The 27,787-nt window shown below is 37.5% G+C and overlaps 1 protein-coding gene across 1 annotated transcript; it reads left to right on the plus strand.

Annotated features, from left to right (window-relative positions):
* Window positions 1-8: 8 nt before the first annotated feature.
* Window positions 9-27,320, plus strand: FAM91A1 (family with sequence similarity 91 member A1). Its single transcript, XM_014870155.2, has 24 exons — window positions 9-183; window positions 1,873-1,957; window positions 2,623-2,774; window positions 3,594-3,651; window positions 5,180-5,247; window positions 6,480-6,593; window positions 7,636-7,726; window positions 9,998-10,060; window positions 11,136-11,242; window positions 11,962-12,000; window positions 12,104-12,216; window positions 13,116-13,234; window positions 13,652-13,764; window positions 13,965-14,051; window positions 14,772-14,904; window positions 15,569-15,717; window positions 16,124-16,258; window positions 18,404-18,517; window positions 19,427-19,499; window positions 20,735-20,884; window positions 21,364-21,471; window positions 21,726-21,849; window positions 22,883-22,952; window positions 24,267-27,320. The coding sequence occupies exons 1-24, from the start codon at window positions 112-114 to the stop codon at window positions 24,441-24,443; spliced, it is 2,514 nt and encodes an 837-aa protein (XP_014725641.1). The 5' UTR covers window positions 9-111; the 3' UTR covers window positions 24,444-27,320.
* The last annotated feature ends 467 nt before the right edge of the window (window positions 27,321-27,787 follow it).

Consider the following 27,787-nt stretch of genomic DNA (forward strand, 5'->3'; position numbering starts at 1 on the left):
GGCAGCGCAGGGCGGCCCCGGGTCGCAGCGCCTCCTTCCCGGGGCTGCAGCGGCTCCTTCCCGGGCCGGAGCGCCTCCCGGCGGCGGGGCCCGCGGCCCGGCCTGCTCGCCATGAACATCGACGTGGAGTTCCACATCCGCCACAACTACCCCTGGGCCCGGCTGCCCGCCAGCGTCAGGCAGGTGCGGGCTGCCGGGCTCCCGGCCCGAGGAAGCGGCGAGGGGACACGGGACACTCGGCCCTGCTTGCCCCGGGGCAAGGCGGGCGGGCCCGCGGAGGCTGTGGGGCTCTCTGTGGGGACTGGGGGATATGGGGTGTGCACGGCCCCTGTGTGGGGAAAGGGGACTCTGTGTGTGTGTGTGTGTGGCCTCAGTGAGGAGAGAGGTGGCTCGGGGTGCCTTGGGGTCCCAATGGCCACAGGGAGATGCGGGGTCCTCAGCTTGTGCAGATGTAAAACAGCTCGGCCGGGTGTCCCTTATGGCAGTCCTGAGTGGTGGGAGCCGGAGCAGCACAGGTGCCTCAGGAGGCTTGTGCAGCCCCGCGTTTCAGTAGGCAGAGAATTGTTTGCTGCAAGTGGCTCATGGAAAAGAAGACCTCATGAAATTTAGATTGCCTGGATTTAATGGGCCTCTGATAGCAAAGGGAAGGTATTGTGTGGAGTTGAGAGGAGGTTCATGTTCCAAACAAGTCTTACAGTGCTTTAAGGCAGATGCAGTTAATTCCTGCTCTTGCACAGAGGAAGGGTGGAGAGGATGAGTAGTCGCTGCAGGCCACGAGTAATGCAATGCGATTTCTTGTTTGAGATTCCAGGAGCAGTAAAAGGAGAATAAATGATGTTTTTTTCTTTACCTGTCCATGTGAGCGCCGTATTGTTGGTTTTGTGATTCAGGATAGAAAACATGCCAGTATTTATTGCATTATTTACTTTAATGCAACTTCTGGAATACTGTTTTGTCTACTTTAGTATAGTCCTCAATATTTTTGTCCTTTGAGCAAACACTTCGCTCCCTCTTTGGATATTTAATCAATTCCACACCCTATCTCTGATATCAGGTGTTGCTTTTCTAACTGCTGATATTGCAGTTTGTGTGCAATTTTCTTGTTTATCCCATATGTGCAGTAAAGTCCATTTTTGTCAAAGGATCTCTTTTAGTATAAGCATCAATGAGGGAACCAGGAGCAGGAAGAGAAAAACCAAACAACCCAGATCACTTATTGCAGGTGCAGAGTAGAAGAGTAATATGGGGAATATTGAGGGGGCAGTTCTTGGAATAAGGCATCTGAAGCATGAACCAAAGTTCTCTTTTTATCTTCTTTCATGGTAGTCAAGCAATGTGCTTGTTCCTTAATCTTGTGACCTAGGATCACTTGATCCTAGTTTTACTTCTGCAAAGCTGTAACTTGAGCTGTTTCCCGGTTTCTTTTTTTTTTTTTTTTTTTTTTTGGGGGGGGGGGTGTTTTGTTTTGGGGGGTTTTTTTGGTGTTAAAAGTTTCCTAGATGCATCAAATAAAGCTTCACATCATTCATTTGTGCTGTTCTAATTCTGGGTAATTCCTCAAGGCTGAATAGCAGTGAAAGCTTGGTAAATGTTTGATGCATCATGTCTTCGATTTGAAAATCAGATACTCTTTTTATCAGAGTGGTACTAGGAAAAAATAATCTAAAAATGATTTCTTAAATGTGCATCCTATGTAGACGCCTATTTAAAGGTATGTTTGAACTCGGGGAGAGACTAAAGATACTGTCACGTGGAACTGGGGGACTGTCTGAGCAACTGCCTGCATATGTTTCCTTTTAAGACACTTTGCAGTGGTTTAACTAAAAGATGGGGGTTTGTTCAACTCAGTTAAAAGGCCTTTATGTTTTCAAGGGTCTTGGAAACTCCCAGAGGGAATATGAAAGGCAAGTCGTGCTCTACAGCATCCGCAATCAGTTGCGGTACCGGAATAACTTAGGTGAGTAAAGAAGCAAAGTAACTTCTGATTCCTGCCCCGTTCTGTGTGGAAGCTTGTCTTTACTGTGAAACTGAAAGAAGAAGTCCAGTTCAAAGGTTCCTTCCTTCCTTGCAAATAAATGCTTCTAAACAATAGAAGCCTGAAAAATCCTGACTTTTGAGTCCATTTGGCGATGTTTCTAGCAAAGCACTCTTGAAGGTTACTGAGTTGGGATGTGGAACTGAATTCCTACTGTAGTTCTGCTGCCATTTTCCAAGAAATTTAAGAGATGTTAAGAGAGGGTTTGGCTAGTTAAGCTGTCCCTGGGTGAGATGCAGACAGTTACCCTGACTCACAGGAGCTTTTGGCTATGATTTGTTTGCAGACTTTCAATTTAGTTTACATTGGCTGAATCCATTTGTCTTCCCAAAGCAGATAATAATTTCACCAATTAAAAGAATTTTCTACAGGCTACATGAGTTCTGTCTCAATGGGCCACTTCCTGGTAACCTTTTAGATGAATCTGCCCCTTAAAGTCTACTTGTATCATGTGTAGAAATCCTTGGATGCTGAATTCCTTGCTCCACTACTTTATTTTGCCATTATGCTAGTTTAAATTCTTTGTTGTAACACTTTTTTAAAAAGTTGAACATCATAGAACATTGTAACTTTTTCTCTCCTTGTAGTTAAGCATGTCAAGAAAGATGAACGTAAATATTATGAAGATCTATTAAAATACAGCCGAGATCATCTCATGTTGTACCCGTATCATTTGTCTGACATCATGGTAAAAGGTCTGAGGGTAACACCATTTTCCTATTACACAGGCATAATGGAGGTGAGTGCAGAACTGTGGTGGGAGGGTAGTGTTCTCTGTCTGCAGATGTTGGTAATGCCCCAGTAATGCATACAAGGCAGTGTCAGGTAGTTTTTTTCGTTTGTGTAGGCCTGCCAAGAAGTAAAGAAACAGTAAGGAAAGTTTGTAGAGAACTGCTTTTACCTGCAGTGTTTTCCCTTCTGCCCCATTAGCCTTTCACAATCTGGACTTTTGTCATATGGAGCTGGGGTGGGACTTGTTCTGAGACCAGACTTTCTCCTTTGATGTTTGAGATTTGTGAGACTTCACTTAAAAGAAACTGTAAAAGAAATACCTCATTTTAACCATATTGGAAGCTTTTTGAAGAGCCTGAAACAAAACTGTTTTTATGAGAACAAGGACGGTTCTGTTTTCTGTCAGCACTCCGGAAACCTTCTTTTATTTTTGTTGGATATTTGAAATGCTCTTATTTTATTTTGTATGTAGTGATTGTAGATATAAGATATAATGGATTAGTTGTTTGTTTATTCTGTTATTAGTTAACAATTCTGTATGCTGGTTTGTTTTTGTGAAGAGAGATAGAGGATTTTGTGTATTAGTCTTTCAGCCAATATTTTTCTTTGTAAAGCTTACATTAAACAGTAGTCTCACATTTTATGTATTTAATTTACTGTGTAATGATTAATCAGATAATTGTCAAGTTTGATAATGTAACTGACTTTAATAGATCTCTTCAAATTTCATTTAAATCTTAAAGTAAAAAGAGCAGGTAGAATTTTGTACCTTCTTCACTGAAATGACTTTCTTCTTGCAACTTAAAAGTTTTATTTTCTTTTTAAGGATATAATGAACAGTGAAAAAAGCTATGATTCTTTACCCAACTTCACTGCTGCTGATTGTAAGTATTACCTAGATGAATTACTGCTTTCAGGGAGTTAGAAATAAGGAGCTTCTGAAAATGGATTTGCAGCCATCTGCTTGCTTGAATATGAGCATATGAATGAAGGTGTAAAAACAGTTAAATAGTGATATTAAGGGGTGTGTGCTCTTCATACAGAGTTCTGTCTGTACAGCCAGGACAGGAATTGGGCTGATTTGAGGCATGGTACAAAACCTTGCCTGTATCCTTGCTTGTTGTGCATTCCTGTTTGCCTGCACTTCCTGTTGATGCACATGACCAAACTGAGCTGCTGGTCCTTTCCTAGTGTGCTTTTTGTGGTATACGTTAGGCAGAAGATTTTAGCAGGACGCTGAGAGGGTGCTGACACTCCCATGAATTGGCATGAATGCGGATTGAGGGATGATGTATCAGAAAAGAGGCAAGGGGATCTGGTATTTTATGACACTCGATGTGCCAGATGCCTGGGTATGGAATGGGAAGCTTAGGAAAGCAACAACCTTGAATCTGGTGGAGGAGAACAGAGTAAGATCAATAGCCTACTGAGAAGTCTTATAGAGAAAATGTAAACTGATAGCACAGAGAGGTTATTAACCTGCCACTGAAATGTTATCTATAATTAACACATAATTCCTTGCCTTTGGTATGCATTCGTAAAGTTCTTTTTAAGGATAGTGTGTATTCAGGAGTAGCCTGCAGCTTTTGAAAACAGTTGGTTTTGGTTTTAGAAGGATCTTCTCAGTTAACTACTAGTTAGCCTCTGTGTAATGTTCACAGGAGGAAAACAGATGAGGAAGAACTTTCCTCAGCACCATTTCACTTGTTGGAAATCTAGTGTTAGTGAGGAGTTTGAATAAAGAAAAGGTTTTCCTGTTTTTGTTTGATTTCTGCTGCTCCCAACAATTCTGTTATCTTAGCATAGCTGAAGATTAGTGATTGCAGTGTAATTGACTTAAACTTCCTTAATTACATTTTTTCGTAAATGCTAGTGTTGAACTAGAAAGTTGGAGTTAAAGCTGAGACAGAATATGGCTTAAAACTAATGAATAGTTTTCTACTATCTGTGGTTCCTTAATGGTTGAAGGCTAGAGATTATGGAATTAAATTTTGATTCCATTTAACTCAACTATATCTTAATCATATTCCTTAGAAGATTAAGTGTCCTTCTGTGTCTAATTCTTTGAGTTCTAATCCAGTGCATGACATGGGCTTTGTTAAAGGAAAGAAAAACTATCACTATTAATCTGAAGTTGTTTATGGGAGTATAGGAGGAAAGGAGTTGGATTATTACCTGCTACCCTGTGACTTGAGTGATAGGGGATTTCTTTTTTTTTTTCTTTAACCTTAACATAGTGGAAAAATGGGGATGGGCTATGGAATGAATTTAGCTCCTATAACTGTCCTTTTATTTTGGATAAGAATAAATAAAAAGGTTATTTAAGAAGAAGGTCTGATTCTTTGAAGAATATTTAATATATCTTCATCTTAAACCCTTCTTAGGATAGATAAAACCTTACTTATTTTTCAGGTTTAAGACTTCTTGGCATAGGAAGAAACCAGTATATTGATCTAATGAACCAATGTAGGTCTTCAAAAGTAAGTCTGTCTTTAATTTTCCTTCCCTTTCCTTCTGTCTCTCTCCCCCATATTATTTCATAGGAAATGACAAATGAAATAATTTTCTGGCCCTGGTTTAATAGTGTGGCTACTTGAGTGTGATGTAGTGTTAATATTGTTAATGATATTATTTTTATTTTGTATATATTGTTAATTATATTATGTTTCCTCAAGTTAATAAAGAGCTTTTTGGTTTAAAATTTAAGTATAGTAAAGGAAAAGATATTAATTACTACTTTTAAATTTTTGTTAATCTTATATTTTTGGAGCTGTACTTTATGATACCAGATAACTAATGTTTCCTGGGCACTATAAGCAGGAAACAATGATAATGATTCTGAAAGAGTTATTCCATGTTTCTTTGTGTGCCATTGAGATCACAGTTTATTCTGGAGCAGTGATCCATCTAGGTGTAAATTCTTGCAGTGTTTAAGTTTTTCTCTAAGATAATGCTAATGAGTGTACAGACATCCTTGGATGTGAACAGCACTCATGGAAAGCACTCTGATGGTTGATAGAAATAGAGCCTTTGGTTTGCAACAGTTCTTTCCTTTCTTCAGGAAACTCAGAAATGCTCTTGCAGTAGCTTCATAGTCCTTTAACTGAAAGGTTGAGCTTACCAAAATATGCGGCTGATAGTGAACCAAAAAGTAATGACTGTGCAATGAAAGAGAAGCCATTTAGCTCTATAAATAAATAGTATCCTCCAGTTTTTCTTTCATGGATTGACATTCACTGTATTTTTTTTAGCACTGCTTATTGAGAATGTTGTAGTTTGTCCCTTAAGTAAATAAAATATGTTCCTAAAATGTAGTTTTTGAAATCACTAAATTCTTTAAAATACCCTACTACTATATTTGTGCTCTCTTACCTGTTCAAATTAGAAAATGTCACAAATAGTTTAAATTTGGACTTGATCCTAATACCATGGAGTAGTGTGGATTTTAATTAGCAACACCTACAATATGGATGAGCTTATGGGAAGATTTAACAATATCAGATGGAAACTTTTTTTTCTTTCTATTTCTGTATGATCTGAGAGAGGACAGAAACTTATGGTAAATGACAATGCTAATAGCATGTGGGTCTCCAGTAAATATATTGTATTTAAAAATGGATGTTTATACAGATCAGTTTTTATAAAGGTAAATTAATATCTGTGCATGTGAGGTGCTCTTTATTACTATCTCAAATGGACTGTACCACTGCAGAAATTTTTCAGAAGGAAAACTGCCCATGATCTGTTACCCGTGAAGCCCGTGGAGATCGCTATAGAAGCGTGGTGGGTCGTGCAGGCTGGTTACATCACCGAGGATGACATCAAGGTAGTGTAGTATGGATTGCATCTCTAAATCTGGATAATACTGATAGTCCCTGAAAGCAGGGGCTTTCTTTCATGTGAAATACACAAAAATTATGTTACAAATTTGCAGCAACTCTCATGAGTATCTTAGAGATTGGAACTAATGCAAATCATGATGTTTTCTTTGACATGTTCTGCCCTCTCTCTCCTTTGTACTTTCTGCACTAAGTACAGTGTAGAGTGTTTGTTTTGCATCAACCAGTCTGTGGTAATTTACATGCATGATCATATGATTTGTAGGGAACGAACAACAGAATATATTTTCTTATATTTCATATTTAAGCCCTGAGAAGTCAGTTTTAACTGAATCTTCAGCTTCACCGTAATTAGTATCAGAATGGCAGTGAATTTGATACATATTTTCTTTGCTTCTATTCTTTGTGTCTTCTTAGTTTTTCATTGTTTGCATGTAAAAAGCTTGTGAGGTGACTTACTGTTTAATCCTCATTCTGCTTTCATTTCTCACAGGTGTTTTTTTTACAGTCATTTGATCTAGATCTATTGTCTTCCCTAGAAGTTTTTTTGTTTAGATCAGAACATATTTAAAGCAGTGATGGAATCTCTTTTTTGAAATATCTTAGGCTACTCGCATACAGACATCCAGCAAACCAGGGTAGTTAATTTGAAGCCAATTACTTTGATATGGTAATGGGCCTCTTTCTAAAATGATGCCAGTTGTGGGGCTGAACACTCAGTTTGGAAGTTTTAAAGAGCAAATATATTATACTGTGGACTTCACTTGCCAAATTCTTGTGCAATTAATTTCCCTTCCTGGAGCATGCATAACTTTGTGTGGGGACAACTAAAAGATTTAGAGACTTTTAACAGGAACTGCAGTAAATTCTTCAGTGCAAATGTGTTGGTTAGGAATGTGGGTTACTCCCTATACTCTTAAATTACTTATGACTGATTTGAGGCTTAAGTGTTTGGGAGTTTTTTGAGTGGTATTAAGTTGCATAGACTCATTTCTACAATAAGCTGATATGATTTTTTTTTTAACCTAGATTTGTACTACGTCAGAGAAGTCTGCTATTGATAAGATAATTGATTCAGGTCCTCAACTTGCTGGTTCATTAGACTTCAATGTAGTTCACAGTAAGTTTTAATGAATATTTCTGATTTTAGATCTTGCTTAGTAAATTCTTGTAGTGTCTGGAAACTAGGAATAAAGGTGATATAAACAGCTGAGGCATAGAGGAGAGTTGGAGGAAAATATACAAAGGCTTGTATAGACTGCAGTCTAAATCTTGTAAATGGTTTAATGGTGAACAATTAGCAGCTCTGTTATTGCTCTGTTATTGTTTGAGTCAACAAATTGTTTCATTAGAAGCTGTCAGTAAAGATTATGGGGGAAGAGAATGTAGAAAGAGAAACTAAAATTAAAAATGTCTGTATTAGTAATTCCGAGTAGTTAAGGTGTACTCCTTGCTTTTCAAAGGAGATTTTTTTAGATTTGTCTGCTATTTTAATACCATAAAATGAGGCTGTCTTCTTTCACAGAAATCTGCAACTGTTACCGGCTTTCCATTTCAGTGTAATAAGTAATAGGTATAGACAAATCATATTGGGGAGTAAAAATTCACTAACAAAATCCTCCTTGAAAAGTCTTGTCTGTAAGGGCTTGGCTTACTGTAAGCACTCAAACCTGCACGCTACGGTTTTTAGTGAGAAACTGAGGCAGAATTTCAGTGCCTGTTACTGAGCAGAGCAAAACCATTAGTCGGGTACAAAAGTCAGGTAGGTGAAATTCATACTCTTGAGGGGATCTGAAACAGTGTAAGGCTTAATAAAATATCAATTTCAAAACCACTTCAAAATACTTTTTTTTAAATGGCTGGTGTTTCTGGAGAGTGTTACAGCTCAGATTTAGTAGATGTAGAAGGATCTAATGTATGGAGATACAATTAGTGTAATTGGGACTGTGAGAAGAATTATATTTTCTGGGCAAAGAGGACTGCTGAGTCCAAACTACGACACCAGCAATACATTTCAGGTGTATAGATAAGGATATATCAATCATAAGAGCTGAATCTGTAGGAGAGAAAGGGTAAACCACACTTAGCATGTTGATGACTTCTAATGTCATCCTGACCCATTAGAGCTGGTTTGTTGATACACAGTATTTTGTAAAGCTGAGTATGTTACTGCCAGAGCTGAGCAGTGAATCAGTGTAAATCCAAGTGAGTTGATAGCTTAATGCAGGCATTTTATTTAAGATCTGATTGAGGATGGTAATTTAACTAGATACAGAGAGCTCAGCTATAGTTGAACTATAGTGTGTGTATAAAACATCCTGACACTTTAGGTGTCCAGTAGCACTTCACCTGAGGGCTCTTGGTAGCTTCACTGCCACTGTAATGAATGTGGTGTAGATGCACTGATCTTGGGTAACACCAAAGAAAGCACAGACAATAAATTTGCCTTATTTATGCTGTGCAGTTCAGGTTTATGCTTTGCCGTTAAAGTATAGCTGATGTTCAAGAAGCATTTAAATAATGCTTTCAGGCACATGGTGGATTCTTGGGGTGTACTGTGCAGGGCCAGGAGTTGGACTCCATGATTGTGATGAGTCCTTTCCAACTCAGTACATTCTATAATTCTGTAACAGCTGTTACAACCTAGACTCAAAAGATAAACATACTGTAATTTTTTTCCCTTTCTTAAGAACTTCTTACTGGCTTCTCGGCAGAAGTCAGTTGAGATGCTTAGTGCTCAAATCAGTTTCAAGCTGGGAAAGTACAATTTAAATGTTTACCATATTGTTGTCCTTGTATGCAGTGTCTATCTATATCTGCTGCAGCTTTGCTGAATTTTTGTGCTGAAATGCACCAGAATTTCCTTTTGCAGTTGCGTAAACAATACAATGTGTGGCAAGGATGTGTAAGGACCACCAGAACTGATGTGTTTTAGTTTGTATCCTTGCTACCGGGTGTGACTTCTGGTCTGAGTAGCAAAGTGTAGCCAGCATCCTCAGCTGACAAAGCTAATTGAAGATAAAAACCCTACTCTTGATAGTACAGTGATGATGGTGAAAACTAAGCTAGCATTTAGGCAGAGATTTGCTCATGTTTTTTAAATGGAGCCGCTTTAATCTGCGGTCATTTTGCTGTGCTGTTGTGGAAGTACTTGTAGAGTTCAAGTGTGCTGCATCAGGCTGAAAGTGAGGAACTCTAGGGTGACACCTGATTGGTATTAGGTGTAGTTTATTGATTTGTGCATTGCAAAGAAATATTCTACTGGGGAGGCTATTAGGAAAAATTGCTTAAAATCTGAATTTGCTAGTGAGGAAGTCTGCTTTGTATTTTCAATATTTTGAAAAATGCTTTTTTTCTTCCTTTCTAAAATGTTTTCCTTTTGTTTAAAAAGGTTTATATAACAAAGGATTTATTTACCTGGATGTACCGATATCTGATGACAGCTGTATTGCAGGTAAGTAAATATTTCATGTTATTATACCGATGTTTTCTCAGTTTCCTTTCAATTGTCCTGTAATTTTCTGTCTTGGAAGCTGCTTGTCTGTGTACATGTGTGTGCCCAAACAAAAGCACTTGAGCTATGGACCTCTTTACTGACTAAATGTTTTCAGTCCTATTAAAACATCTTTTTTATAGTACATAGGATTTATTTCAGCTTGAATTCTAAGGTTATATTGAATGCATATTTAGGTAAGATAAGTTTCTTTTATGGGAGTCATGGCATGAATTAATAAGTATCCTCCTATAAGTTTGTAATGAGAAGAAAGACTAGCATAGAGAATTGTAATTACCTTACCAAACACACATAGGTTTTTTTACTTCTTTCCAGACATATGAAGGGTTTTACTAGATATGAGTTCTATTCTTCATCAGTATTGTCACCTCAATTAGTCACAGACTGTGCCTGGAGACTGTAGGAGCATAAACTAGCACAGCATGTGGGCTGGCCTTTGTGCAGCTTGTTATGCTGTGATAGGTCTCAGGGGTTTCTGAATTCACTATTATCTGCAAAGGCGTAAGTTGTTTGGAACTTGGTCATGCAAAAGTACCTGGCATTGCTGTATAGAGATTATTTAAGTGAAAGTCCTCTAAATACAAGAGACTTACTGCTTAGATAATTGCTCTGGAAGTCTCAGTTCTGGAGAATGTGGGTGGTGTGGGTTTTTTATGTCCTACCCCAATCACAGTCGTGATTTAACCTCCATCCACATTACGAAATCATTTTATGGGCTGGACACTGGAAATTATCTGTAGTTGATGAGCTGGAAAGTGCGAGGCTGTAATGGAAGGTGGCATGACTTTAGTTTCTGTTAGAAAACATGTTGACAAGCATTACTTTCTTAAGGAGTGGGGGAATTTTAAATACCTTATATGCTATCTTCAAGTTTTTATTCTTTGTGCCTGGGAAATCCTCAAAATTGCAGGTATCGTGAAAACTAAAGTGTAAACTAATTTTTGTGTTTTAGTACAGTTTCAGTTCAATAAACTAAGTTACCAGATTGTAATTTTGAAAATAATTCTTATTTCAGTGCCACCACTGGAAGGTTTTGTGATGAACAGAGTGCAAGGTGATTACTTTGAAACACTACTGTACAAGATATTTGTTTCAATAGATGAACATACTAATGTGGCAGAGGTAAGTAAAACTTATAGGAATAATTGAAAGTGGCCCAAAGCACACTGGTAAAAATACTTAGAGATACTGATTGATATATAGTGATTTTATTTAAACGTACTGCCAGGCTTAAGATGCAACCTGGTGCTTTTATAGGAGTATCTTCAATTCAGTGAAATAATTACACTAGCTGGAATGAATTTATACAGAGTTGACTAAAGTAGGTTTTTGTATAAGAACTGGAACAAAGTCTGTTTTGCTAATGTGAAAAAAGTTCAAGTAATTTTTTCTTTGGCTGTCAAAGCACACAGGGTGTTGGCTTAAAATAGGAATGTAGCTTTTGCATGGTTTGAGTATGAGAAATATGTTTTCAAAGGTCTTCTTAAAACTTGCTTAATAAGTATCTGAAAAATTCTCATTAAATACATCCAGGATTTGTTTTCCTCTTTGCATGTCTTCTGACAAACATGACTAACTTAAAATGATATATGCATGGTTAGCCTAGAAATTACAAAGTGGAAGATAGCTTCATATTTCTTCTGCATGCTTTCCAGTGGGGCAGTTATGAGGTTTCATGCTCTTTTTTCATCATCTTTGATGCAGGCAAAATTGCTTCTACCAGTGCAGACTGGGTTTAGAAATAAGACCAATCAAAAGATGCCAAATCCCACAAATAGTGATTTACCTGCCCTGTTAATTCTGTATTGCTGACTTGTCTTCTTGTCTTCTTTATTTTTAAGCTGGCAAACGTGTTAGAGATTGACTTGTCTTTAGTAAAGGTATGTGTGTACAATGCATTTGTTTAACTGGATACAGAAAGTTCAGTCTTGAAACCTTGGTTTCATGCAGCAGTTCCTTACTCTGTGTGTGTGTGTTCTGCAGAATGCTGTGTCCATGTATTGTCGGTTGGGCTTCGCTCATAAAAAAGGCCAAGTAATAAACCTGGATAATCTTCATCCATCGTGGAAGAATGTTCCTTCAGTAAACAGACTGAAGTAAGTGTCTTTACTCTGTCTTAGGCTTATTTTTCTCATTGAAGGAAAAACTTAGAACATCTGGTTTTAAAGCTATTCGTTGCTTTCTTTGACTTCTGCAATAACAAATCTCACTTGGCTTTCTAATGTATATAATGACAAGAATACATGAACCTCATGTTAATCTGAGGATGAGGAATGGTAGTTCAGCCTGTAAGTTTAAAGCACTCCATTTAGTGCTGTTACTTAGTGCTGGCTTTTTGACCTTTAGGTACCTAGTTGCTCACTTTTCCAGCAGATGAACGTGCATTTGTTTTAGACTCCTAGGTCAGAAATAACAGCTGTCAGTGTGTTATTACAGAGGCTGTGGCTCTTGGCAGTGCTAGCAGTGAATATGTGCATAGAGTTTGCTTGTTTGCTGTCAGGACCTATTGGAGTTCTGTCAGTGACACTCTCACATAGGTGTGCATCTATATCACTCCCCAGAAAAGTGCTGTTAGTACCAGTCAGCAGAGTTCTCCAAGCTGTAATGCCAAGTTGCATTAATTAGGAATTGTTAGGTGCTTTTAGTTCAATGTCTGCTAAGCCATTTAAAATTACTGCTATGCCTGTTTTCTTTAATGTTTTTTCATGCTGTGAGAAAAAAGTGGATTCGATTTTTTTCCATTGGATTCTTCAATGATGGTGGTTTGATTTTTAAGATCTTTTCACAGTCTGGTATTTTCAGCCCCCCAGTAAGCCTTTCTGCTGAAGCTAAAGCAGGACCCTGAGGGATATTAAACTTGACTGATTTAGAGCTTGGACATGTTGAAAGGCATGTGTTGGGTATGCCTGTGCATGGACTACTAGCGCTGGAAGGCAGAGATACGTCTCTGGTGCTACAGTGACCGATAGATGTGGATTTTAATTCACATTAATAGGAGTACTTTGGATCCTCAAAAGATGCTGCTTTCATGGGACAGTGGGGAAAACAGAAGTCCTATACAGGAAGCTGGGTCATCAGCCACAGATACAGATACCAACAGTCAAGATGATCCAGGTTAGCACTAACAGTAAATTTTAATACATTAGGATCAATTATTTTTATATTTATAGAGTGGCGTAGGCTGTAAAGAGGCCTAGAAAAAAGTGAAACACAGATTATGTAGATCCTTTTGTCGTATGGACTACTCAGTGGGGGGGTGGGGTGTCTGCTTACTGATTTAAGAGTCTTCAGCTAAATAACTACTTTCTGAAGATGAGACTGATCTCTGTTGTGGATATAAACCTGACACAAAGATACCAACTTCTGAATTAAGTTAATCAGTACTTTAGTAGTAATAAGGGAATTTTGTTTTACTTCATAGGGTGATAACTAACCTTTCTCTTTTCTTTGTTATTAGATTTGATTAAGCTTGATTATAATATTTTTAAATAAAACAAATGTGATCATCTACTTCCTTTTTGTTTCTGTTAGCTGAAACAGCCAGTGTGAGCAGCCTGAACCTGTCCAGTGGACACACGAAGCGCATTGCCTTCCTGTTTGATTCTACTCTCACTGCCTTTTTAATGATGGGAAATCTTTCACCAGTATGTCCAAATTGATATATTATGTCAAGAATAAATATGTAGAGCTTTAAATTGTTTTGACATCAATATAATACAGCTTTATTTTAAAAATAAATACTAAAAAAGTCTCCTTTATTATTTATTAAGTAGTAGTTCGCCTAATAGAACTTATACTTGGCCATTCTGTTGTCAAAGAAGACAGTTTTGTTTTGTTGTTCCAGAACTTGAAAAGTCATGCAGTCACTATGTTTGAAGTTGGGAAACTGTCAGATGAGAGTCTTGACAGCTTCTTGGTGGAGCTGGAAAAGGTAAATTGTTACATGTTGCCTCTGAGCTTTGCCTTCTGATGTTTAAACATTCCTTTGTACTTTGTCACATGCTCTTCTGATAAACAGAGACTGTTTGCATTCCTCTTGGAGGAAGAAACAATGGATAGACACTAGAACAAGTCAGTTGGAGTCAGAGATTCTTCCAGCATTGTCCAATCCATGATCATTGTAAGATGTCTTTAAATAGACATCTGATGTAAATAAAGTAATCTTATCCTGTTCATCTAACCTGGTGTGGAGTGTGTCTGTCCCTCTCTCTTCTCTGTGTGCGTCACAACGCAGCAGCTACATGTTTGACAAAATGCTTTTTCAGCACTTGAAGTGTCAAAGGAGCCAACTCCACCTTCTAAAGATAATTCTAGAAGTACGGCTGTAGAATCATGTAAGAAAGTGCTGTTAATTGCTGTATCATTTCATACCAGTCAGGATGACTGGACACTTCTATCCTTTTACCTAAAGAATGGGTCATAGTTCTGATTTATAAATATTTTCTTTGTGTACTTTTTGACCGTTCCACTAGCATGGCCAGGACCTGCTATTCATTTAATAGTTGCTGTAGATCACCTTTGCATACAAGCTGCAGGGTTATGACTCAATTACAAAGCTTTAGAATGCTAATTTGTTCATCTTTCCTTTGGTGTAATTGATCCTTATGTAAAGAACCTGCCAGTTGCATGCATTTGTTTTGTTTTTGTTTAGGTTCAAAGCACAGGGGAGGGGGAAGCACAGCGATACTTCGATCATGCCCTGACGCTGAGAAACACGATACTGTTTTTGCGGCACAATAAAGACCTGGGGGCACAAGCTGTACAGCCCGATCAACCAAACAATGGTACTGTGAGCACTTTTGGAAATCCTTCTAAGTTTGTTTACTTACCTGCCATGGACTCAGCTTTCTGCCCTTGCTGCTCTTGTAGCAGTCAGTATCCTACTTGTTTAAAAATATTTTGAAATATTTTTCATCATCCTTTGAGCCCGTGTTACTGGATTTGCTTGTTGAATGACAGATTTGGTTGCCAAGTCTTGCACTTAAGATCCAGAGCAACAGATTAAAGTGTAATAAAGGCAAGACAAGCTGAACTTGAGAAAGAGATTGTTTCAAATCACGTGCTTCTGAAAGCCATATAGAAGAGTCAGCTGTCAGCTGCTCTTGCAAAGAAACATTTTTTAAGCCATGAAAAGGAATGTATTCTTCTAATGGGGATAATTCTTCAGGTTTTTCTTTTAAAACTTAGTTAACTTTCTCAGCATCTCTGTATTTGTTTCCTGTGTTCAGTTAGTTGGTGAGGAGCTAGTTCGGTGTCAGACAGCCCTGTATGCCTAGAATTGCTAAAATTTTGTAGAGATTTATTAAAATTCACCCCAATTGTTTAAAACTTCATTGTGGAAAATACTGTGTTCATGGCTTAGCAGAGAATGGAACATCTGAAATTGTAGTTTGTGTTTGTATGTTCCATTTTAAGTGATAATTCAAGAATCTTGTATTTTGAACATAGGCTTCCCCTTGGACCTGTTACGATGTGAGAGTTTGCTTGGTTTGGATCCAGCTACCTGCAGCAGAGTTCTCAACAAAAATTATACTCTGCTGGTTTCCATGGCACCACTCACTAATGAAATTCGACCTATCAGCAGCTGTACACCCCAGGTGAAAAAATTTGTCAGATGTCCCTTTTAAAGTGACAAAGTTATTAGCATGTAGAATATCACTGTAATTAATCTAATAAAAATGTTGAGGAAAAATGTGAATATATAGTACATTAACTTTGTTTAACTTACTAACAGTTTTTCTGTTTAAGTTAGAGTCAGTGACAGATACTTTGTTCTTGAATTTACATTAATAGAAAATACATTACTGTAATCTTTCTGTGAAGACTTTTGTGTCACTGGACTAAGTACCTAGAATATAGTTATTGGAGGGTAATACATTTGTACTTCAGTGCTCAGAGTCTGGATTTATATTTCTTTAAAACTGATGCTTCTTAAATTAAATCCGGGTAAATGATGGTTGCAATCTTAAGTTATTTCTAATTTCTTGAATAATCTCTCTTCAGCATATCGGCCCTGCAATACCAGAAGTCAGTTCAGTCTGGTTCAAACTGTATATATACCATATAACTGGACAAGGACCACCCTCCCTGTTGCTCTCTAAAGGAACACGTCTTCGAAAACTCCCAGATGTTTTTCAGGTAGTCTGTGTATGGATTTATTCTGCCTTCCTTCTCCAAGTGTGTCAAAGATATGCTGTATGCTATTTAGAGATAACAGCTGAAGTCAGAGGCACAATTCATTGTAGATGATGTTTTTTTTCTAGAAGCAAGTTTTGTGTAGCATCTTGATTTGTTGTCTTTAAAAGTTCTTCAAAAGGAATGCTACTTATATCTCTCCCTTTGTCAGAATGTGACTCCAGTATATTTAATGCCACCCCTTTTAAGTTTAGTGTAAAATGTGGTACTGCAGTCTTAAGATTTGTTAGCCCATCCACAAAGGGTGTTAGAAAAATGTACAAAGCTGTGTGAAAAAATAGAAACCTAGTGTATTGTGCTTTTTTTAGCATTGTGCAAGAAACATCACTTCTACATATAATTCTGCCTGGTTTAGAAGATGGCTATCATGATCACTTCCAGATTGTCCAAATCTGTGCTGGAGACTTTGGAGTTATTAGCTGTAATCCTCCCTGCAATTTAAATGACAGAATAATTTAATAAAGGTTGCATTAGGTTGGAGAAGTCTTCCTATCCCTGTAGCCTGACTTGTAGCAGTGTCTGGAACCAGGAAGAAGCAGCACATTATGTAATACTTCCTTGTAAGAGCTTTCCGCTCTCCTGCATGTTCTGGTCTGGAACTCCCTGGCTGCAGTGTGATTCTCTGTGCACAGAGATTGTGACTTGAATGACTCTGCACTGATGACTTGATTTCCTCAATTCCTTCCAGCCTGGAATCCACCTAATTTTTTAGCATCCATACAGTGCTTTGGCAAGGAGTCCCACACAACAACACAGGTGATCAACTTCCACCTGAAAGATTTCAGATGCTGCCTTCTCCCTTTCTGTTTCTGAGATACTAATAAAGACAAATGTACCACAAAGGAGCACTGCTGGGTATTCTGTATACTAGACAAATGTAGATGGAAGTGGCCATGACAACTTCTAAACTTGCCTGAACCAAAAAATCTTTGCATCTGTTGATTTTGATTTGAAATGCTGTGGGCATTTAGCAGTGTTTGGGTCTTGCTGCTCACAATGGAATTTGTAAAATAGTATTGATCAATTTTGTAATTGCAGAGAGGTATCTAAAGTTTTCATCACTTTTTTTTCATCCTGTAGATACATGAGGAACTAAATGTATTAGAAAGGATTGGAGACATTCATAGAGGGAGTGCATTCTTTGGTGTACCTTTATCAGCAGTCCTCTCTAGCACTAGAATTTGTAGATTCTGTTCCTCAAACCTTTCATGTATCCCTTTCCTTTATGATTTCAAAAATTTTGTAGATACCTGTGTTTCTAAGATTTCCTGTAATACCACATAGGATCAAGTGAATCGAGTCTTCTAGAGCAGAAGGCATTTTGTAAGGCCGTAGGTGATGACCTTGATTCAAACCCTAGTTTGTCATTAGTTTAAACCACCTCTACATGTACAGGTTGTGCAGTTTTGTTAGTAAAGAAGCATTCAGTGTGGTAGCCTTGGAAAACTTCAGAATGCTGCATGAATTTCAGCGTGCTGACAGGACACATTTTCTTGAACTAAATAATCTTCCAGTCTGGATTTTTTTTTCCTCTATGGGAATATGAGTGCTTCTCTCCTGCTGCTGTTTTGTAACATTATTTTCTTAGGGAACTGTCAAGATATTCTAGAAATCTTAAGGAGATACAGTGGAATTCAATCTTGGAAACTGAGAACGCAGGAAATTATTTAGTGGTTTTGTCTTCCTGTTCCCCACCCTGGCCTTGATAGATGTTTTGGGAATTGATTTATCTTTGTTCTTTACTGATAGTGTTAGTTTATCCAGCTTCTATTTTGCTTTTAAATTTTTGTGGGATTCATCTCCTATTTGCTAGAAGGCTGCTGCAATGGCCACATATGTTTACAGGATTTGGTGACAGATGATTCCTGTCCAAAACAGTATCTTAATTTTGAGGTTGGTAAACTTCTGTCTTTACCAAAAATACAAACTTGAGTGATCCTTGGTTCCAAGTATAGCACTGTAGAGATGTAGTTACCTATGATAATTTCCTAGTTGTAATGATATGCTAATGCTTTACTCTAATATTTCAATTTATGTGCTTAGATAATTCATTACTACTACAAACACTCTTTAATTTCTCTCTTCCAGGGTTATGATCGCTTATTAATAACTTCCTGGGGTCACGACCCAGGAGTAGTTCCTACTTCAAATGTGCTCACAATGTTGAATGATGCTTTAACTCATTCTGCAGTTCTAATTCAGGTACAGAGTGCTCTGTATAAATGATGAAAACCTGCATAATTTTTTGAGTTAAGCTGTTCTGTGGTAGAGGATGTTAACAATGTAGAAGAGCTACACTTTTGCCAAGAGCTGAAAAATAACTTCTGTAGGCAGTGATTCAGTGGTGGTTAAGACACAGATTTTGAATTGAGTTCACATTATGTATGTGTTGTTGTATTATGGGCAAGCATAGTGAGTTTTGGTAGCTAGGGGAGGTAGGGGAGATAGTAAACTGGGATGAAAGTGAAGGTCCACAAGGGTTTTAGACAGCAATAACACATGGTAACTGTATTATAAACTGTTACGTTAGAAATACAGCTTTTCCTTTTCAGACTGCTTGCTACTTAGCTCTTAGCATATTTTGTTCATACTTTACTGTGTTTATCACAAATGGCAGAATAGATTGGGTTTTTCTATTTGGAAGAATTAAAATTGTTTCCTCATCAGTTTCTTCGGTTCAGCTGAACTCTCAGAATGAATAATTTAAATAAATAAATGTTTAATATTGTAACAAACATAAAATTACACGTTCTCAAAGGCCAGCTTGTAAACAGCCTGTGGCTGCTGAAAAATGTTCTGTATGCAGGGGTGGAAAGTCCCTTTTGCTCCAGAAGTGCTCAGCCTTTAGAAAATACTTTTCTAGCCAGTAATTGGAGAGAAAAATTGCTCCTCTTCAGTGAAACATAACCTCACTGTGTTTACTACATGCATTTTAAGGGCAAAGGTGGGGTACTTCAATTATTTCAGTTAAGCAAGATGTCTAATGCATAAATACCTCCATTTGTTTGTTTAACCAGCTTGGCTGGTACTCCTTAAAAGGGAGCACTGAGTAGGACTGAGCTAAGCTGATGAGTATTTTTTCTGTTCCTAATTTAATTTCTTGATGTTCAGGGTCATGGCATGCATGGAATGGGAGAAACAATGCACATACCTTTCCCTTTTGATGAAGCTGAGCAACAGGGAGGTAATGGATCATCTTCAATGTAATTTCTACATTAAATTATGCATCTGCTGCACATCACCTTGTGCAATAAGATTGCAGTAATCCTTTTAAAACAAATTTTGTTGATTTTATGAGTCATATGAGAAAATAGAAAGTTCTAAATGGTTGACAAATCTGTTCTGAGCTTAGAGATTTCACCTTCTCCCTTCTATCTTCTCTGACCTAATTAGAATGTGTTTTCTGGCCTCTCTTATCTCCTAACACAGATGTAAAGAAGTAACTTCCACAAATACCTCCAAATTTTCCTTTGTGCATACTTGCTTATTAACTAGCATATTTATTAACTGCATAAATAATTCTTCCATATATTATATTGAGCACTTCTTAACTGTAAGACAGGTGAGACCAAAACTGAACAAACTTACCTTGATTATTAGCACCAGAAACCTACTATGGAGATTTTTTTCTCAGGAAAAGCTTTGCTAGCAAAATCTATTCCTTCAAAGTCTGCCTAGCTCAACTGATTTTGAAATGCAGAAATTTACAAGTTCTCAATACTCCTTGATGTGTAGGACAGAAGCTTTGCATAGTTGAGGCTATAACCTCAACAAGTGAGACCTGTCATAAAAATACGAATTTCCAGGTACGAAATCTAAAATTATTTAGGCTACTGCTTAGAAAAGTCTGGGCCAAGTAGTAATAAAACTGACTTCCTAATTTAGTTTTTACTAGGTTCAAAATTCATTACTATTGTGTTTGCTCTCTCTGATAATGTCTGGTTTTTAATCTAGTATCAAGTTGGAAGAAACACTGAAGTTAGAATCTCTCAAGTTCTGACATGAACATCTCGGTGTTGAAATTTCATAAGCTCCAATGCTGTATTCTACTTCTTCAGAATTTCAGATATGTGAAGCATGTATCTTGCATTGCATCTGCCATAAAAGACTCTGGCACTGAAAGAGCTGAACACTGATTCCTAGCTGAACCTTGCCATTTCTGCTGTCTAAATGTGTCTGTGTAGGAGAGAGAGATTGTCTTTTGTTTGTATTTTTCTTTCTCCTTGGCTCTATTACTATATGATAAAATACCAGTTCATGCTTGGTGTTATCCCATATCTAACAATGTGATCACTAAGATGGAGCATTGCAAATAGGAAAAATCCAAATAAAAAACTTACCCTAGCCTAGAGAGAACCTCATGATTATGAGGGAGGCCTCTTTTAAAGTACACTGTAATATGTTTTGTTTCCTCCTTAGACTTCTCTCGTGTGAACATGGGCATTCATACGGCTTTAAAAATACTGAGAAACAAAGTGGACTTGCAGCATTTTTGTGGCTATGTCACAATGTTGAATCCTTCAAGTCAACATGCTAACAGAAAGCTGAGCGATGCTTCTGATGGAAGAGGTTGGTTACTAATAATTGTCTTTTTTATCTGTGTCCCCTTTAATTTCACACACAATCACTTAAGCAAAGGTGAGCAAAGGATTAAATTCTTTGATTTGTAACTCTACAAAATACTAACCAACACGGATAGGAGCCTATTTTGAGTGTAAATCTGTTGTCAGTAGGCTTACTTCCTAATTGTTCTTTGAGACTGGCTCAGAAATACCAAATACAGATTGATAAATGACTGAACTAGAACAGTCAATAAAGGGAAAAAATACTCTTTAAATATTAAAAATAAATAGTATAATTTTTATATGCCAGAGCTTAATCTTTCATAGGTATTGAGGATCCCTAAATAACTCTTCAGACCCAAAATTAGTCTGGCTCTATGTTTCTCCCTATCCCTTCTTCCAGTTTTATAGCTTTATGGTCCTTGGGCAAAGCTAACTAAACTTCTATTCATGTGCATGTTTATGTAAGAATTACTTTGCCTTTAGGAGAGACTGAACTAGCATCAGGATCTGATGTAAATGGGAGCACAGAATCATTTGAGATGGTAATAGAAGAACCCTCAATGGACTCTGCAGTCAAGCAAAACCTTGAAGGTAAAAACATGACAAATGGCTTGTACTAAATACTGCCTTGTGTTTAAGGATCTGAATTCTTTCTTTGATTTTTCTCTGGGACAAGTCCAATGCAAAATTCCTCTTCGGATTTCCTTAAATATTTAAGCAGTTCTGTAAATGAGCTGTCTTTAAAAAGCATGAGTGGATCCAAATCTAAGATTTTTGACCCCAGAATGAGCTTTCTTGCTTTCTTTTTCTTACACTTCAATTATCTCGTGTTTTTCTTTCTGCAGGACCCACAACTGAACTGGAATGGGTTCCCCTGGAATTATGCTTTGGCATTCCACTTTTCAGTTCTGAATTGAATCAGAAAGTCTGCAGAAAAATTGCCACTCATGGGTTATGTAGAAAAGAAAGGTGAGCTGTAATTTATTGGTTGCAGGTTTAACAGATGGTTTGTCTGGAGCTTCTGCAAAAAGAGATACTTAGAACTCAATTACTATAAACCAGAACTGAACTATGTTTATGGAGTAGCTAATTCTGATGTGTAAGGGAGTTGTTTTTTGGCACAGAGATGTGTAGTCCTCAGTTCTGGTAAGATTAAGATTAGGCGCTTTTTTTATAGTTTCTGTAAAGCAAAAATTAATTCTTTGTTGTAAACTGTCTATGAGCAGATCAGGAAAAAAATAAATTTGGGTGCCTTCCTACTCGTTTTCCTTTCCAAGCCTGGCACAGGTTTTTTTTCCTTCCCCTAACTGTTCTGGAGTGGGGGAGGAAAGCTTGCTGGTAATGCTTTGATGCAAAATGCATTTAGCTCTTATGGAAATTTTCTTTACTGTTGGTATCATACTTGATAAGTTTAGTCATGGCTTATGATCCAGCTATCTAATGCTTATTACTGCAGCTTTGCTTTATGAAAGATTATTCTTTCAACAATGGCATTTTGGGGTTTGTTTCTTTTGTTTTGGAGGGGACTTGGTAGGGCTTTTTGTGGCTTATTTTTTGTGGCTTTTTTTTTCCCTAAGGCACGGTTCTGCAAATCAAAAGTAAAGCTGCTTGAAAATAAGGCTTAAGGCTCTTACTATAGTAGTTGACCTGCTTTTAAAAGTGTGTCACTAATAAACTTCTTAAAAGTCATGTTACCAGACAGTCCCAGATAAGAATGAGCCTAATATATTACTTATTTTACATAAAATAATATTTTTCAATCGCAGTAGTTTCATTTTATTCAGTGTAAATGGTGTGGAAAAGAACTTTTGCCTGACTAGACTCAAGAGCAGATGAGTCAAGCATCTCCTCAGTGATGATAGTATTACCAAGCTTTATGTGTGAGGGGTTTTGTCACATGGTGATAGATACTGCTGGAGTTATTTGTGAGCAGGTTATTATGGGGGTGTTTTTCTGGTAAAAAAATGACCTTGACCATGGCTTTTTTCTTTGTTTTTTACAGTCTTCAAAAACTCCTACATTCCAGTAGAAAGCTGTCTCTTCAGGTCCTTAACTTTGTTCACTCATTCCAGGTAAGGAGCACTAATCCAAATGTTCTGTGTGGTCTGTGATTCCTTTCTGGCATGCCCTATTACTTGCCTTTCTTGGCTGTATGAAAACATACATGGTTTATTTATCCTTTCTTTAAATGGTAACTGTATTAAGCTCTCAAGTGCTACTTGAAGGACAAAGCAAGTACTTTTCCCATCTCTTTTCTAGCTTCATTTAATACTTGTCTCAACTCTCTGGTTGTTTCCAGTGCATAATTATTTTCATTGTTTTTTTATGGCACTTGCTCAGCAAAGTTGTCCTTCACTCCTCCTGTTGTTGTACAGCCTACTCTGCTGTTTATGGGTTGGCTGCTTGGATATGTTGGAGAGACTTACTGCAAGCCATAGAGATGCTAAATTTATCTGTCTCTTAAGTCAATGTTTCCTTATAAAAAATATATATTAATATGGATTTCATGCCAGTTACTTTTGTATTTGTCCTAAGATCCTCTAGACCTTAGTGTTCAGTGAGTATAAATATGTAAAACTTCATATTCAATGAGAATTATTTTAGGTGTGTAGGTAGGAAATAGGGATCTTGTGCAGTAAGCAACGAGGAATGCCAGGTCTGCAGCCTGCTCTGACTCTGCATGGAAGCAAGCCATGTCCATGTGTAACATGGAATGTTGCTTAGCTGCTCTGTCTTATGATACTTTTCTCTAAACTCCATGTTTTCAGTAAGATAATGAATTTGCAGGTTACTTAACCTGGTTGTGTTACGAATGGTGTCATCCTGAAACTGTCTCCTGATGAGAATGTTGGAGATTCCCAGTAGGTTTGAAGCCCTGAAACCAACTGTCACTCTCAAGTGACTCTTGTCGTAGTGTATTAGATGTTATCTCTGAGATACACTTTTCTAGATGTCCATAGAAAAGAAAAAAAAAGTGCTGATGTGAGTTTTAGGATGAGAAAACCAAACTACTTGGAAATAATGCCCCTCAGCATATGGTCAAGTAATTGCCTCCAAATACATGTATCCATCTTAGCGTGGTATAAGATACGTAGCAGTCTGATGGATATCCTGAAGATTTTAGAGATTTCCATTCATTTTTTCTAGGTCTTCAGTGTTAAGTTTCAAGCTTCCCTGAAGGTTTTTTGGGAGCCAAATCATATATGCAAAGATGCAGCTGAGGCATCTGTATGCTTCTTTCATTTTGCTTATTGTGTTTTTACTTCCATAATTATTTGATATTCTTTGGATTATAGTAACACACTTCAGAAGCTAAAAGTGTGTTTGCAGGTTAACCTGTCATATTCTTTGTTTTTAAGACACGTTTTTCTTTGTTTTGGTTCTAGGAAGGTATGTCAACACTGGATCAGCTCCATGATGCTGGTTCTTCAAGTTCACTTCTGCAGCCAATTTCTGCAGACATGGGTGTTCCTCTTCCTGCCAAGAATCTCATGTTCAAGGAAGGTGTATTATCTGAATGGAATGGATGGTCCCCCTCCTCAGTTTTTTTCAACCACACCTAGGGAACAGGTCAAATGGAGGTTCTTGTGCATTGATCACTAAATGCCTTTCTTCTATTACGGTTAATTCCCAGTGCCAACCACTAAGAAGTGTATTGCTGCTGCAGCATAACCCGTGTAAGAGTAGTGTTACAAAAATGTGTTGTGTTGCAGTATTGGGGAAGTACTTAAACTGTCTAGAACTTGTTACTCATTACTGCGTATCTTGCTGCAACAGAGAGCTTTTTAGCTGTCAGCACTATTTTTATCTTGAGACAATCTTTCTTTTATAACTAAACATGCCCTTTCTAGGCTTTCTGATGATTGTTAAATTTCTATGCTGTCACCACAAAATTGCAATAGTAGTTTTCTATGTTGGTTACTCAGACATAAATTCTGTTTAGTTTTGTACTTTCTGTATAAAGGTAAGAGATTTGGCTCTTCCTCTGAGAGCTTAGTGATACCAACTGATTAAATAAAAGTATCATGATGATATGGGGCATTAAAGATTGTTGAATTCTGTAGTTCAGCTTAATTGTGGGGCCTTGACAAATCAGTACAATAGAAGGAGGAGGTTGAATTAGTGCAGACTCAGTGTCCTGCTGGTGACCTAAGGTGACTTTGAGGATGAGTGGTGCACTTCCATCTCTGTCAGTATTTGGTGGAGGTATGGAATTATGGAAGATCTGAGGTGGTTATGTCTGTTCGCAGAGTTCTTAATGATAATGGATTCATCCTCTTGGTATGAAACCTGGAGTGTCTGAGATTTGATCCCATTGGGAGTCTTTTGCTGTAATTTGAAGCTGGTGATGATTCCTGTGGGCAAACTCCTGTTGTCATAAATTGAGTTGAAGGTAGATAAATAGTTCTGTCCAGTTAATTAATGTTTGAAAGAACAGAGCTCTTAATTTTTCACATCAGTTGTTAGCAAAGGAAGATAACAGCAGAGGATGTGAAGACAGAAAATTCAGTGAATCTGTGTTCCTTGAACTATTAGCTGTTGATCATGAAAAAAATTAACAGTAAGCTTTTTCATCTAAAATTGTGTTCTGGCTCTATTTGTAGGGGATAACTTTATGTAGCATGACTTTACTTTGCTTATATTAGGTATTAACAACTTTTTGCCAGCTTAAAGAAGTCTGTTCCGTTTAGCACATGAGGAGGACGAGCAGTGTAGTTTAAGACTGCTCTGCTAGCTGCCTTCTTTACTAGAACTGCCTTGTTTTAAATAGTCATCACTAAAAGTGAGACTTAATCACCTTGTCATTACTGTCCTTCAATACACGGTGGGTCAAGGGTCTGTGGCACAGATGGTGCTGAACAGCAGCAAGGAGAAAAACGGCAACATTTAGGTTTGTATCCTGTTCTGCATTAAAAAAAACATGTCAAAAGCTTGAAGAGGACAAATGTACAAATGTATAGGATAATGCAGTGACTTAATTTACAACTGTGAAGATCCCGTTCTTTTTCACTGGCTTTATATACATTCCTGAGGTGTTAGCATAGGACTTGTGCTCTAAGAAACTGGAAGTCTGTAGTACTTCAGTTTGCTCAGTGCTGCTTTCTTACATCAGTTTTGTTCTGGAATTTTACGAGCAACAGCTGAACTTAGCATACTGCATATATCACAGTTACATTACCCATATAAAGTTGATAAATTACACTACGGTAACTTTTTGTACTGGACATGCATACTCTCCATAGCGGTTTTTAAGTTGCCTTATTTCCTTCAAAGTCAATTGAAGAGGAATTGGATGTCAATCTGCTAGAAATGACTGAGAAAACCTTTACTGTGAGAACTGTTACATGGAGATGAAGCCAATACCTGGCACAGTAGAGGAATTAAGCAGTAGTGGTGGCTTACACTTTCAGGGCTATAGATATTATTATAAGTGCACCTGTGAGCTGCAGTAGGTGAGCTAGTTTGCTGTATTGCATTAATTTTTGCCATGCACTATCTGTACTAGTATGTAAAGTGATGATAGTGCAAGTTGTATGAAAGTTTGAAAATAGATGAAAACTTCTCACTGCATATTCTTCAGTGTTGATAAGTGAAGGATATTATCCTTTGTTATTAGGTTGTCTAAAGTTTCTCCATAAAATTAGCCTGCTCCTCAGAGTTGGTTAATACCCATAAATCTTAATGGTAAAAATTCCACATGTATTGCAGTTTTTTAGAACTCAAACCACTCTAATTTAGGGGCTTCAACACTAGTTTAGGAGCTTAAATCTGCATATCTGAAGTTTACTGAATAAATTGCAACCAAAGAAGTCTGTTGAAATTCCTGAAACTCTGCTATAGCACCAGTGATTGGGATGGTCAAGAGGCTTCAAACTATGTGACTTTTGTTTTAAATATGGTGTAAAAACCCAACAGGTCTCAAAGATCTTCATACCAAAAGAATCTATTTTATATTATATTGCAAATAAAGACAAATTAAATCAATTTCTTTTCTTCAGGTGGTTTTATTGACTGTGGGGAAAATCACATGCATTACAAATTGTAAAGCTGTTTTAAATTTCTGTTTCAGCAAGATTTTTAGCTTGCAGAAGACAGCTTGGCTTTGTGCTCTGGCACAAGTAGTATTGAAAGTAGATGGATATACCTGAAGATGTTCAGGAGCCAGCTAAGAAATGTGTTATGTTTGTTTTCAGTTTTTTTTGATCATGATTTATTGCACTTTTTTCCTTCATTGTTCTCAAATTTTCCCTTACTTTCTTGTTCAATGTTTCAAATGGTTTGTATTTTGGAAGTTTTAAGTACAACTGTAGCTGAATACAGTTGTGCTCTTCTAGTGTGACATTGTTTATATTATACATTGAATTGTACAAAGTCTGTGTTCAATTAAATTATTGACACATGTAACAAATGTTTTCAAATAAACTGTGGTGTAGGTCAAACCATGTGCAGATCCTTCTCATGCAGTAGTGTTATTCTTGGGCACAGAATAATGTCCCTCTGTCACCGTAGTGCTCAAGCACACCAAATGTCGTTAAGTGTCTTTCCCCAGTACACGTGGAGTCCTGCAGAGATGCGCTTTCACCCTGGAAATCCTCTGTTCTGGTGTAGTCTTTCCCATGCCAGAAACTTAACTTCTGAGGAGAAGGGGAAGGACAAGAGCATTGTGTATGCTGCATCTCCTCCAGCCACATCTAAACCTGTAGTTTTGAATGCTGGCTATTTGAAGGCACTTGTGCATGTGGTGTCTTAGCCGTGTGCTTTGGCTAAAGATGTTTTTGACTAGGAACTTGAAAGAAATGAGACAAAAATTGTTTATGAATGGTAATGCAGGCTGGGGATTAATTTTAGCAGTATAACTGCAATGAATCTGATGTCACTATGAAAAATGCAGACCTAGATGGTGAAA

The sequence above is a fragment of the Sturnus vulgaris genome, chromosome 1 (assembly GCF_052056855.1).
Source record: "Sturnus vulgaris isolate bStuVul1 chromosome 1, bStuVul1.hap1, whole genome shotgun sequence".
Classification (NCBI taxonomy): Eukaryota; Metazoa; Chordata; class Aves; order Passeriformes; family Sturnidae; genus Sturnus; species Sturnus vulgaris.